The sequence below is a fragment of the Felis catus genome, chromosome A1, assembly GCF_018350175.1.
Source record: "Felis catus isolate Fca126 chromosome A1, F.catus_Fca126_mat1.0, whole genome shotgun sequence".
Lineage (NCBI taxonomy): Eukaryota > Metazoa > Chordata > Mammalia > Carnivora > Felidae > Felis > Felis catus.
In genome coordinates, this window is record NC_058368.1 from 82,714,460 (window position 1) to 82,727,328 (window position 12,869).

Sequence of the window (12,869 nt, forward strand, 5' to 3'; positions counted from 1 at the left end):
TTCCCTGTTTCTTCCACGCCCTGTTTAGTGTCCTTATCTCTCTCATTTTCATGTTGGAGACATCCCTCCAGTGTCTGGAGAAGGAGGTCGTGGACATTGACTGGAGGCTTTACATGCTCCGGCCAATCCGATTGTGTGGACTCCCCATGTCAAGGCATGTGGTGTTTGGAGCAGTTTACTCTCCTTGGAGATCTGTCTGGGGAACCTGTGAAGTTTTAGGCACAGGGTTGGGAGAAGCACTGACCCCCACCTCAGCCGCACCTACTTTGCCCTCAGCCAGAGTCCCCCATACCCCATTTCTCCAGAGAAGAAGTTCTGGTATCTTCTGTGGGGAGAACTCAGCCACCTGCCTCAGGAGACAGTGAAGACAATGTCAAGGGTCTCAGTTTCTTGGAAAGACTCACAAAAGCCCCCATGCCGGGCCTCTCCAGGCATTTGTGGTTCCTGATATCTCTTGGTGCTAAGCCTGTCAGTGGTTCTTGGAGGTGAACCCTGTCACTTGCCATCATGTCCACCTTGGCAGCTGTCTCCAGCTGTTAGTTACTCCAGTTCCATCTTTTCCATCATACTTTCCCCCAAGACTAAACATCAGTTGGTGATTGTGCCAAGCCAATCTGTGCTATGGTGACTATAAAATGGCAACTTTTCAGTGTCTCCACTCTTTCTTCATCTTTCAACTGGCATGTCTCTGTGAGAAAGAGCTTCCTTTCATTTGTATGTAATGTGCATAATAGGTAAGAGGAGCATCTAGGAAGACAGTGTGTTCCAAAGAACTTGGTCAAAAGCAAGTGCTATAATAAAGCAAGCTAGTGTCATACTTTAATTTTTTTAATTTTTTAATGTTTATTTTTGAGAGACAGAGAGACAGAGCATGAAGCAGGGAGATGCAGAGAGAGAGGGAAACACAGAATCCGAAGCAAGTTCCAGGCTCCAAGCTGTTCAGCACAGAGCACGACATGGGGCTCAAACTCCCAAAATGTGAGACCCTGACTTGAACCGAAGTCAGATGCTTAACTAGCTGAGCCACCATAGTGTCATATTTTTAATAACCATAATTAGCCTAAAATTTTTACCTGTAGCCCAACTAACTTGCTTCTAGATAGCCCCGCCCAACACAGGGTTTACTGGCCACCCCCCAGACTACTCACCATCTTTATTCCTGTCCTGGAGTCACCAGGCATCAAAGCTGCAAGACTTGGGCCATTCTTCAGCACCCCTTTCTCCCTCATCCCCACCCCAACAGACACACGCCTCCCGGGAGGCCTGACTCCCGCAGACCCTACCCACAGCACAGGGCACACCTCTGCTCACCACCCCACAGCTGCATGACCGGATGAATACCCCAGCTGTGTGGCCCACCAGCCCACCTCTGGTCTTGTCTTCTTCCACACTCAGTGACAGAGAACCTCCAGGTCATGTATGTGTTTGTGTTTCTCCCTTGTTTCTGTTCTTTAGTTCTCCCTCATGTTAGGGGCCAAGCGCCAATTCCTGCGCATGCTTTTCAACATTCTTGCCATCTAGCCCTTGGTCTACACCAAGGATCTAGAATATGGAGGAGGGAGATTCCTTTTTATTGCAGATGGTAATACAGATAGCCCTTGCGTACTTACTCCATCACATTTTATTTTATTTTTAAGTACTTATTTTAGAAAGAGAGAGAGAAAGAGCACATGCATGACAGGGGCAGAGAGAGAGGGAGACAGAGGATCCTATCTGCACTGAGAGCGCAGAGCCTGATGTGGGGCTCAGACTCACAAACCTTGAGATGTTGACCTGAACGGAAGTTGGATGCTTTTCCAACTGAGCCACCCAAGGCGTCCCAGTCCAACACATTTTAAACTGTAAATTTCTTCCCTTCTTTGCGCATTTTCTGATGGGAAACTGCAGAGATCGTTTTTCAGTTAATCAATGTTTCAGGTGCCCATCCTGGGCATGTTGCTGGAGGCTCAGAAAGTAGAATGAGGTGGACACGGTTTCATAATTCACAGTCTTAAAGGCCTGACAACAGAATAGAAATGTCCACTGGCAGTTACATTTCATGAGTCCTCACTCCATACCCACTTAATTCTCTACTTGAAAACGACTCATTTCCCAGGGCTGCCCCTTGGCCTCCGGGGGATACTTGGATTCTGAATCAAGCCCGAGCCTCATTCAGGAGTGTCTGTCCAAGGCTGACATGGTCTCTTCAGTGCCACAAACAATTATCTATACTTGTCCCCGGTGCCACAGCCCAGAAGCTGTCCAATCTGAGTTCATGTTAATTGCGGGCTAAAAGTGTGCCTGGGGTCACGTTGCCTCTCTGTGTCGCAGGTCCAGGATGCCCAGCCCCTCGTGGACACTCGCGCCCCACTGAGCCTCAGCCACCTCCGCCTGAAACTCAAGAAGCTGAAGGTAATGCCAGTTCTTCCTCAGTTGCCCTTGTAACTGAGGAAACGTGGCCTCAGAAACCCCAGAAATGGAAACAGCCGGCTCGGCAAGGGATAAAGGTTCCCGTTGTTGACAATACCGGGCCATGTCAGCAGCCCGTTAACCTCACTCCGCCAGCACAGGCGGGTAGTAGGGGCATGGGGACCCTTCTCCAGTCTTCCTTCGGACATTTGTCTGCAGAGGAGAGGGCGGAAGGGGCAGGAAGGCGCAGTGGCAGGGCCGTTCTGGAGCAATCGGTACCCTTCCTTCAAACAAGACCATTTCTTGACCTCCACAGATATTTTATTTCTTGAAGTTTAAGCTGTCTGGTGCTCATGGCTATTCTGACAGTAGTGCCTCCAGAACAAAATGCTGTGTGCTCTTTATGTGCCTATTAGTGATGGTATCTGAAGTGGGCAGAGAAGAAGCTAAACGTCATCCTCAAGCAAATCAATAGATCAGTGAACTTTAAAACCTAAAACAAGAGATTTTTCATTTCCTCTGGGCTCCAATCTCTTCTGCACAGTATAAAATCACCTCTCTTAAAACATGAAGTGGTTTCCTCATTAGCATCATTCACTGAGTTTTGGACGGTAACCCAATTTCACAAAGAATCATAGCGTTCTTGCTGTTACTTCCATTCTGAGCGTATGAAATTTGGCCCCTTCCTAAGGTATCCCGATTTATAGACAAAGGAGCCTGCATGTGTCATACTCGTTGTTGAAGCTTGCTACAACAGCTCTTGCTGATATTTGAAGAGGCAGTGTAAACCTGCAGTGTGCCCAAGTCAAAGGAAATGTGGGGTTGAAGGAATCCGCTAAGTAAATCTGCACGGTAATGGCCTAGATGCAGCTGGTGCTTCTGAAGGCCCCCCATGTGTCTGTGTGTCTGTCCGCAGCTCGAGGAGGAGCGTCTCACGGTCATCGACAGGGATAACCGATTGCTGCTGGAGAGGGTGTCCTGCATCATGAGGACCAGGGGACAGACTGAGAAAGAAACAACTGCACATGTAAGAGGTAACTGGGGCTCCTGCACCCCACAGCCAGCACCAAACCCAGAAGGACCCGGAGTGCTCAGCTCCAGGGCCTGCACAGGATAGCTGCCCCTGAGCCAGAACGGGGCCTTTCCTTCCCCTCCAGAGAGCCCTGTGCTTCCTGCTGTGTTGTCCACAAATCAGAGTATTGCCTGGGACTCAGGCTGATTCCGTGCCCACCGCAGAACAGGGACACAAACAGTAGCTCTCAGTGCTGTGAGCTCACTGTGCACCTGTGCTGTCCCACTGTGCTACATCATCTCATTGCCTAACTCTCATACTTAGCCCGTGAGGAAGGGTCTATTGTGCTTCTTGGTGTACAGATGGGGAAACTGAGGCACCGAGCGGTGACAGAACTTGGTGAGGACGGCACCTAGAAACTGGTGGAAGTAGGTTCCACCCCAGGGCCTGTGCCCAGGCATTTCTCCTAGGTTTTCATTTGCAAAAGCAGCCAAGGCTGTTGTTTTCTGCCAGCACACCATGGGCCCAATATTTGCCTGGAAACGGCATCAAAGGCCACGCACTCCTGTCTCCAATGTGGGTGGTGACTGCTCCTGCTTGTTGCAGATGAGGTGGCCACTCCCAGCCTCGTGCTGGTGCTGCTTTTTCCCAACCACATTGTTTTTTACCCAAAGTGCAGTTCTCTGTAGAAATGGAGAATAGCAGGCCTCCATGGTCTTTAAAATCTGCCTATAAAAGTTTGGAGACAATTATGAATCCTAAAAGCCCCTCTCATTGTCCTTTCCTTTTAAATGCGACAGTTCAGTAGTGACAGTGATGGATAATTGTAATGCACGTGGGTTTTCAGAAGTGATCAGTCCTCTTAAAACCTTTAGCCTGTACCTGTCTCCAAGAAGCTCAGAATGGTTTCCAGATTCTGCAATAAATTAAAATTTAGTTGACCCTCAAGCACAGGAAGTGCGTCTTATAGGAAGGCTGTAGTGGGCCCAGACCAAAGCTCCATGGGAAGAGTGGATCGTACAGTCCTGCTGGACTGGGTTTATCAAAGTAATTTGTCTCCCAGTTCAGCAGTGGTTCACCTGGGGCTACACTCTGAGGGGTCTGGAAGGATGGGAAGCAGGCCTGCGTGTCAGGAATGGCCCCTATGCTTCATGGCTGCAGCCACTGTCCAGCCCGTCATTAAAAACCTGGAGCTATGGGTAGACCTCCATTCTCCTGGGATAGTTTACATTACATTTGGAATCACTTTCTGCATTAAAGACAGATATTTCACCTGAGTATAAAAATCACTGTTGAGTGATTAAAGCTTAAAAGCTTAAAGCTTAAAGCTGTTATGAGGGAGCCTAGGCTAATAGTTAATCTCCATACAACTCAGGCCAAGATAGGCTCCTACAGGGAGCTTCTCACACAAGATGCCTGGATTCTCTTTGATAAGCGAGTTCCTAGCAGCCTGGAGGGGAATCCACACAATCAAATGGCTCCCCCCTCAGAACCTGCCTGATCTGTCACACACAGGAAATAAGGGAAGAAGGAGGGAAAAGAGGAAGCAGAAGTGATCCCGGGAGGTACCAGCCAGTCAGAAGCCCACAGGAAGTCCCTGGACTTGAACAAGGGAGCCAGACAGAACCAGACTTCAGGAAACATGAAAGGGATGTGAGGGGCCAAAGGTGGCCTGTGAACCGACCCAGCTCCTCCCACACCAGGAAATTATTTTGGCCGGCTTTGCAAGCCACATACCCCCTCCTTGTCTTGCTTGGATTTAAAGCAGCAGAAGACCTCCTTTTCCCTTCCGACATATTTCTCATTGTTCAGCTCTGGGCCATATGCTGAGGACAAAGGGTGGTTGCTTTGCACGTTCAAACTCAAAGCGAATTCAGCTTCGCGCAACTCTTGACGTTTGGAGTGTGGAAGTAGGAGGCACCTAGCTAATTCAGCTAATGACTCATCACAAAGTAGTGGTAGAAATGGTGTGTCTCTTTGTGATTAGTTTAATGGAGCCCCAGCAAAAATAAAAGTCAATGATTTCTGTCAAGAATACGTCAGTTTGGGCCTGATAACTGGCCATTTCATTTCTCTGTCCTTTATTTAATAAAAGACACTTGTCAAGTTAACACAGGGTGTGGAAGAGAATCAGCCAATTTTCAGGGAGATCTTGGCTATTCCCAGAACATTGCAAACTAGTTGGTTCAGATAGCATGGATGTACCTAGCTACCTAACTACTCAGTAGCAAAAGTCAACACTATAGGAGAAACTATATGACCAACAATTGGGCTTTAATTCTTCATTTTATTTTGTATGGCTTTATTGAGATATAATTGGCATATGGTATACTATATATTTTCAGTGTACCGTCTGATAAGTTTGATGTGCTTTACACCTGTGAGAATATCACCACAATCAAGATAATAACTATACTCATCACTCCTCCAGGTGTCCTGTTCCCATGAATAATTACCCCACCCCTCCTCTCTCCCATCCGCATACATCCACAGTTTTTTTGTCCCTGTGGACAAGTTTGCATTTTCTGAGTAGATCCATGCATTGTCTGCCTTTTTCTGCCATTTACTCCACGTAATAGCATGGTTGAGTGAGTCAATAGACCATTCCTTTTTGTGGCTGAGTAGTGCTCATTGTAGGGAGCCATCACAGTTTGTTTATCCATTCACCTATTGGTGAGCATTTGGATTGTCTTTAATCTTTGACTATTAAACAAATAAGGGTGAAATGAGTATTCATGTTTTTAAAAAGTCAAAAACCAGGGGGCCTGTGTGGCTCAGTTGATTAAGTGACCGACTTTGGCTCAGGCTATGATCTCGCAGTTTGTGGGTTCAGGCCCCATGTGAGGCTCTGTGCTGACAGCTCAGAGCCTCGAGCCTGCTTCAGATTCTGTGTATCCTCTCTCTGTCCCTCCCTCACTCATGCTCTGCCTCTCTGTGTCTCTCAAAAATAAATAAATTTCAAAAAAAAATTTTTTTTTTAAATCAAGAACCAGTATCTGCCCAACTGAAAACTCAATGATAAATGAAGAGTCTTAAATATGAGTCACACAGAGAAAGTCTTCCAAGCATGACAGCATAAGGAGGTCTCTGGACCCACTCCCCAGTAAAACTGATAAAAATTATTTTTAAAACAATCATTTAAGGTTTATGGAAATGGTCCTAAGGACATACACCATATGAAGAAACATTTATCCAAGAAAATCTGCTGAAATGTGATGCGGCAAGAACAGATTCCATAGTATTTGAACTGAGACACACTCCATCCCCCTCCCTCCCAACCCTTCCAGGCTGATGCAGCCAAGAGCAAAGGGCTCCTTCTCTCTCCCACTTCCCACTGGAGAAGCTTTCTTTCTGGAAAAGGCAGGACTTCAGCATTTATCATCCTGTCTCCAGCTGCCTATTACTGAGACCACGTCTCAGGTGAGAGTGGCCCAGAGATGAAGACTCCTTTCTGTCCAGCTTCCACTCAGAAAATGGAGGCTCCACCTTGAGTGGTATTGCTGAGAATACTGGGGCCTGATCCCCTTGGCTTAGTTCATAAAACAGGAGTTTGATGTTGGGACAGTCAAGCCATAAATATCTATGTGTTCTCCCCCACTACAATGGAAGAGCATGGGATGTCACACAGAGAGAAGCTTGCTATTCTGAGCTCCAGAACTCTGAGATTTTGTGTAGGGTAAGATGCAAACCATGAAATAAATGGTTCTTGATGTTCCCTCAAAGCAGCTGACTTCATTTTCAGCAAAGTGTGGCAAGTTCCAAGCATCACTGAACATGAAATAAAAGACATTCAAATTGGAGAGGAAAACAAAAAACTGTCTCTATTCACAGATGATATGATCTTGCATACAGAAAATCCTAAGGAAACCAGTTAAAAAAACCCAAAACTATTAGAACTAATACACAAGTTCACCAAGGTAGCAGGCACAAGATTAATATAAGAAGTCCATTGTATTTTTATATATTTGCTATTAACAACCTGAAACTGAAATTAAGAAAATTGTTTCATTTGCAAAAACATCAAAAATAATAAAATACTTGGGAACAAATTTAATAAAGAAAGTACAAAACTTACATTCTGAAAACTATAAAACATTGTTGAAAGAAATTAAAGAATAAATAAATGGGGGAACATCCTATGTTCATAAGTCAGAAGACTTCGTATTGTTAGCATGGCATACTCCACAAACTGATCTGATTCAGTGCCACCCCTACCAGAATCCTAGCTGATTTCTTTGTAGAAATTGCCAAGTGGATTTGAAAATTCATATGGAACTGACAAGGGACACCAAGTAGTCAATCTTGAAAAAGAAGAACAAAATAGGAGTCATGTATCCTGATTCCAAAACTTTCTGCAAAGCAGTGGTAATCAAGACAATGTGGTGCCAACATAAGGGCAGACATGGATCAATGAAATAGAATTGAGAGTCCAGAAATAAACCCATGTGTCTATATCAACTTATTTTCAATAAAGATGCCAGGACCATTCAATAGGGAAAGAATAGTCTTTTCAGCAAATGGTGTGGAACAATTCTATATTCATATGCAGAAGAATAAAGTTGGGCTCTTATTTCACACCACATACAAGAATTAACTCAGAATGGATCAAAGACCAAAACATAAAAGCTGAGACAGGGGCACTTGTGTGGCTTAGTCAGTTGAACAACTGAATCTTGGTTTCTGCTCACGTCATGATCTCCTCGTGGTTCATGAGTTCAAGTCACACATCAGGCTCACTGCTGTCAGCCTGTCAGTGCAGAGCCCTCTTTAGATCCTCTGCCCCCTCTCTTTGCCCCTCCCCTGCTTGTGCTTTCCTCAAAATAAATATTTTTTTAAAAAAAGCTGAAACAAAATATAAAAACTCATATAAGAAAACATAGAAGTGAATCTTCCTGACCTCATCTTTGGCAATGGTATTAGATATGACACCAAAAGCATGAAAAAAGAGAAAACATTAAGCTGGATAAATTAGACTTAGTTAAAATTAAGGACTTCTGTGCTTCAAAGGACAGTATCAAGAAAGTGAAAAGACAGTCCACAGAATGGGCAAAAATATTTGCAAGTTATATATCTGATAAGGGACTTGCATATATTCAGAATATATGAAGAACTCTTACAGCCAAATGATAAAAAGAAAAATAGCCCAATTTAAAGATACGCAAATGATCTGAATAAATATTTCTCCAAGGAAGATATGCAAAAGGACAATAAATACATGAAAAAATGTTCAACATCATTAGTCATCATGGAAATGCAAGTCAAAACCACAATGTGATATCACTTTATACCCACAAGTTTGGCTAGAACCAAAGGCAGATAATAACAAATGTTGGTGAGGATGTGGAAAAATTGGAATCTTCATCCACTGCTGGCGGAAATGTAAAATGGTGCAGCTACTTTGGAAAAAAGTCTGGCAGTTTTTCAAATGTTTAAACATAGAGTTACCATATGATTCAATAATTCCACTCCTAGACACATACACAAGAGAAATGAAAATATGCCCACAGTAAAACTTGTATAGGAATATCTACATCAGTGTTATTCATAATAGCCAAGGGTAGGAACAATACAAATATTCATCAACTGAAGAATGAATAAACAATATTTGGTATACCCACACACAATGGAATATTATTCAGGAATTTAAAGGAGTGAAGTATTTAAAATAGCATAACATGGGGGCATGACTTCGGCTCAGGTCATGATCTCGTAGTCTGTGAGTTCGAGCCCCGTGTCGGGCTCTGTGCTGACAGCTCAGAGCCTGGAGCCTGCTTTGGATTCTCTCTCTCTGCTCCTCTCTCTCTGCCCCTCCCCTGCTCATGCTCTGTCTCTCATTCTGTCAAAAATAAATAAACGTTAAAAATTTTTTTAAAATAAAACAGTATAACATGGATGAACCTTGAAAACTTTATGCTGAATACAAAGAAATGGAAAAACATTCCATGCTCATGGATTGGAAGAATAAATATTGTTAAAATGTCAATACTACCCAAAGCTATCTACACATTCAATGCAATACCAATCAGAATTGCACCAGAATTCCTCTCAAAGCTAGAGCAAACAATCCTAAAATTTGTATGAAACCACAAAAGACCCCGAATAGCCAAAGTAATATTGAAGAAGAAAACCAAAGCAGGAGGCATCACAATCTCAGACTTTAGCCTCTACTACAAAGCTGTAATCGTCAGGACAGTATGGTATTGGCACAAAAACAGACACAGTGGGATAGAATAGACAACCCAGAAATGGACCCACAAACGTATGGCCAACTCATCTTTGACAAAGCAGGAAAGAATATCCAGTGGAATAAAGACAGTCTCTTCAGCAAGTGGTGCTGGGAAAACTAGACAGTGACATGCAGAAGAATGAACCTGGACCACTTTCTTACACCATACACAAAAATGAACTCAAAATGGATGAAACACCTGAATGTGACACAGGAAACCATCAAAACCCTAGAGGAGAAGGCAGGAAAAAACCTCTTTGACCTCAACCGCAGCAATTTCTTACTCAACATGTCTCCAAAGGCAAAGGAATTAAAAGCAAAAACGAACTATTTTCTGCTCTGGAAAATAGTGTGGAGGTTCCTCAAAAAATTAAAAATAGAACTACCCTATGACCCAGAAATAGCACTGCTAGGAATCTACCCAAGGGATACAGGAGTGCTGATGCATAGGGGCACTTGTACCCCAATGTTTACAGAAGCACTTTCAACAATAGCCAAACTATAGAAAGAGCCAAACTATGGAAAGAGCCTAAATTTGTCAACTGACAAATGGATAAAGATGTGGTTTATATATACAATAGAATACTACTTGGCAATGAGAAAGAATGAAATCTGGCCATTTGCAGCAATGTGGATGGAACTGGAGGGTATTATGCTAAGTGAAATAAGCCAGGCAGAGAAAGACAGATACCATATGTTTTCACTCATATGTGGATCTTGAGAAACTTAACAGAAGACCATTTTGGGGGGGGGGGGGAGTTACAGAGAGGGAGGGAGGGAAACCATAAGACACTCTCAAAGACTGAGAACAAACTAAGGATAGATGGGGGGTGGGGGAGAGGGGAAAGTGGGTGATGGGCAAGGAGGAGAGCACTTGTTGGGATGAGTACTGGGTGTTGTATGGAAACCAATTTGACAATAAATTATATTTAAAAAAAGAAAAGAAAAGAAAACTTTATGCTGAGAGAAAGAAGCCAATATGTTATATGGTTCAATTTATATGAAATGTCCAGAATAGGGAAATCCATAGAAATAAAAAGTAGATTAGTGGTCACTTAGGGTTGGGGGCAGGGAGGGATAGTGAGTTGATAGTTAAAGAGTACAAGGTTTCTTTTTGAGGATGATGAAACTATTCCCATTGACTATGCTGGTGGTTGCACATATCCAAGACATTTGTATGAGATCAGGAAGTTTTTCATCTTAAGAGAACAGGCCTTAAGAGGCTAAATAAAGCTCATTGCTAGGAAGATGGTAGAGTAGGAAGCACCAGGAATCTGTCTCTCTACCTAGACAATTGTGCAATTAAAATCTGTCTGAAGTAACTACTTTGGAGCTCTATTGAAACTACTTTGGAATCTATTGAAAACTTATAACTTCCAGGGGGAAGATTTGGGCATAAAATTGTGGTTAATTTCAGTCAATATCAGCTCTTAGCAAAGTAGCATCTACACATTGCCCGCCCACAGACTCATGATGGGCAGCTGTACACGTGGTCCTAGAGCAGCCTGTGATAGCCAAAGTAGGCAACAAAAGACCCTTACCTCCAAATATCAGGTCGATGCTGTGATCACTGATTGCTGCTTCTGATCACAAATGTGCAGATGAAGAGGTGACAACCACTCTTGTTGCAAGACCATCCTGCTACTGCTGAAGTGACTTCCAGGGAATTTAAAGAACCAATGTCCTTTATCTACCCACCTCTTCTCATTTTTCCCTTTCCCCGCTTTGGGAGTCAGACACTAAAGACTCGGACATACAAAAACAACTGCATGTACATGGAAAATTAGAAAATGTCCTTTGAATGCTCAGAAAAAGGCTCAGAAAAGAAATTAGAAGGTTACACCTCAGGCTGATCCTCAGCACAGACTTAGCCTATTGCAACAAACAAACAAAATAAATAAATAAATTATAATAAAAACCAACTAGCTCTGAGGAAGGGGGAGAATCTTACTTCCAGAGTTACCACAGTACTGGATCCAAATGTCTAGTTTTCAATAAAAAATTATAAGGCATGCAAATAAACATGAAAGGCCTATTCAAAGGGAGAAAAAAGTGCATAAATGGAAACTGTCACTGAAAATGACCTGATGTCAGATATATAAAACAAAGATTTTAAAACAATGGTTTTAAATGCTCAAAGAACTGAAGAAAGATGTGGAGAAAGTCAAGAGAATTATGTATGAACAAAATGGAAATATTAACAAGGAGATAGAAAACCTAAAAAGAAACCAAAAAGAAATTCTGAAGTTAAAAGTACCATCACTGAAAAGAAAAATTTACTAGAGGGATTCAAAGGAAGATTTAAGCAGGCAGAAGGAAGAATCAGTGAACTTGAAGGTAAGACAAAGGAAAGTATCCAGGCTGAGGAACAGAAAGAAAAAAGATTGAGGAAAAGCACAGAACCTGAAGGACCTTTGGGATATCATTAAGTGGATTAACATATATATTGTGAGAGTTCCAGAAGGACGAGAGAAAGGGGCAGAAAGGATATTTGAAGAAATAATGGCTAAGAACTTCCCAGATTTCATCCAAGAAGTTCAATGAACTTCAAGTAAGATGAACTCAAAGAGATCCATGCTGAGGCACATTATAATCATACTTCGGAAAGACAAAGACAAAGAATATTAAAAGCTTCAAGTAAGAAGCTAATCTTACATACAGGGATCATAAATGAGATAATTAGCAGATTAGCAGAGTGTCAAAAGAAAAAAAAAATGTCAACCAAGAATCCCATATCCGGAAAATCTGTCTTTCAAAAGTGAAGGAGAAATCAAGACATTCCCAAATAAATAAAGGCTGCGGGAGTTCATTACCACTTGACCTTCTCCACCCTGAGTCCTTCAGGGTGAAATTACTAGTTACTATGCAGTAAATCAAAGCCATATGGAGAAATAAAGATCTCAATAACAGTAAACACATGAGCAAATATCAAAGCTACTATTACTGGAAATTTGGAGCTACAAATCTTATTTTATACATAATTTAAGAGACTAATTTATTTAAAAGAATTGTTATTTTATGGGGCACATGATGTATTAGAATGTAATTTTATGATTGGGGTGCCTGGGTGGCTCAGTAGGTTGAGTATCCGACTTCGGCTCAGGTCATGATCTCACAGTTCGTGGGTTCGAGCCCCACATCAGGCTCTGCTGACCGCTTACTCAGAGCCTGGAGCCTGCTTTGGATTCTGTGTCTCCTTCTCTCTCTGCCCCTCCCCTTCTCATGCTTTGTCTCACCCTGTTT

The 12,869-nt window shown here is 42.8% G+C and overlaps 1 protein-coding gene across 1 annotated transcript in view; it reads left to right on the forward strand.

The window, feature by feature from the left end:
- CFAP97D2 (CFAP97 domain containing 2) overlaps positions 1-12,869 on the forward strand; it is a 35,531-nt gene that overhangs the window by 11,729 nt on the left and 10,933 nt on the right. The window contains exons 2-3 of the mRNA XM_023239486.2: positions 2,311-2,391; positions 3,305-3,422. Of these exons, the coding sequence (XP_023095254.2) occupies positions 2,311-2,391; positions 3,305-3,422 (199 nt within the window). The remainder of the gene's footprint in view (positions 1-2,310; positions 2,392-3,304; positions 3,423-12,869) is intronic.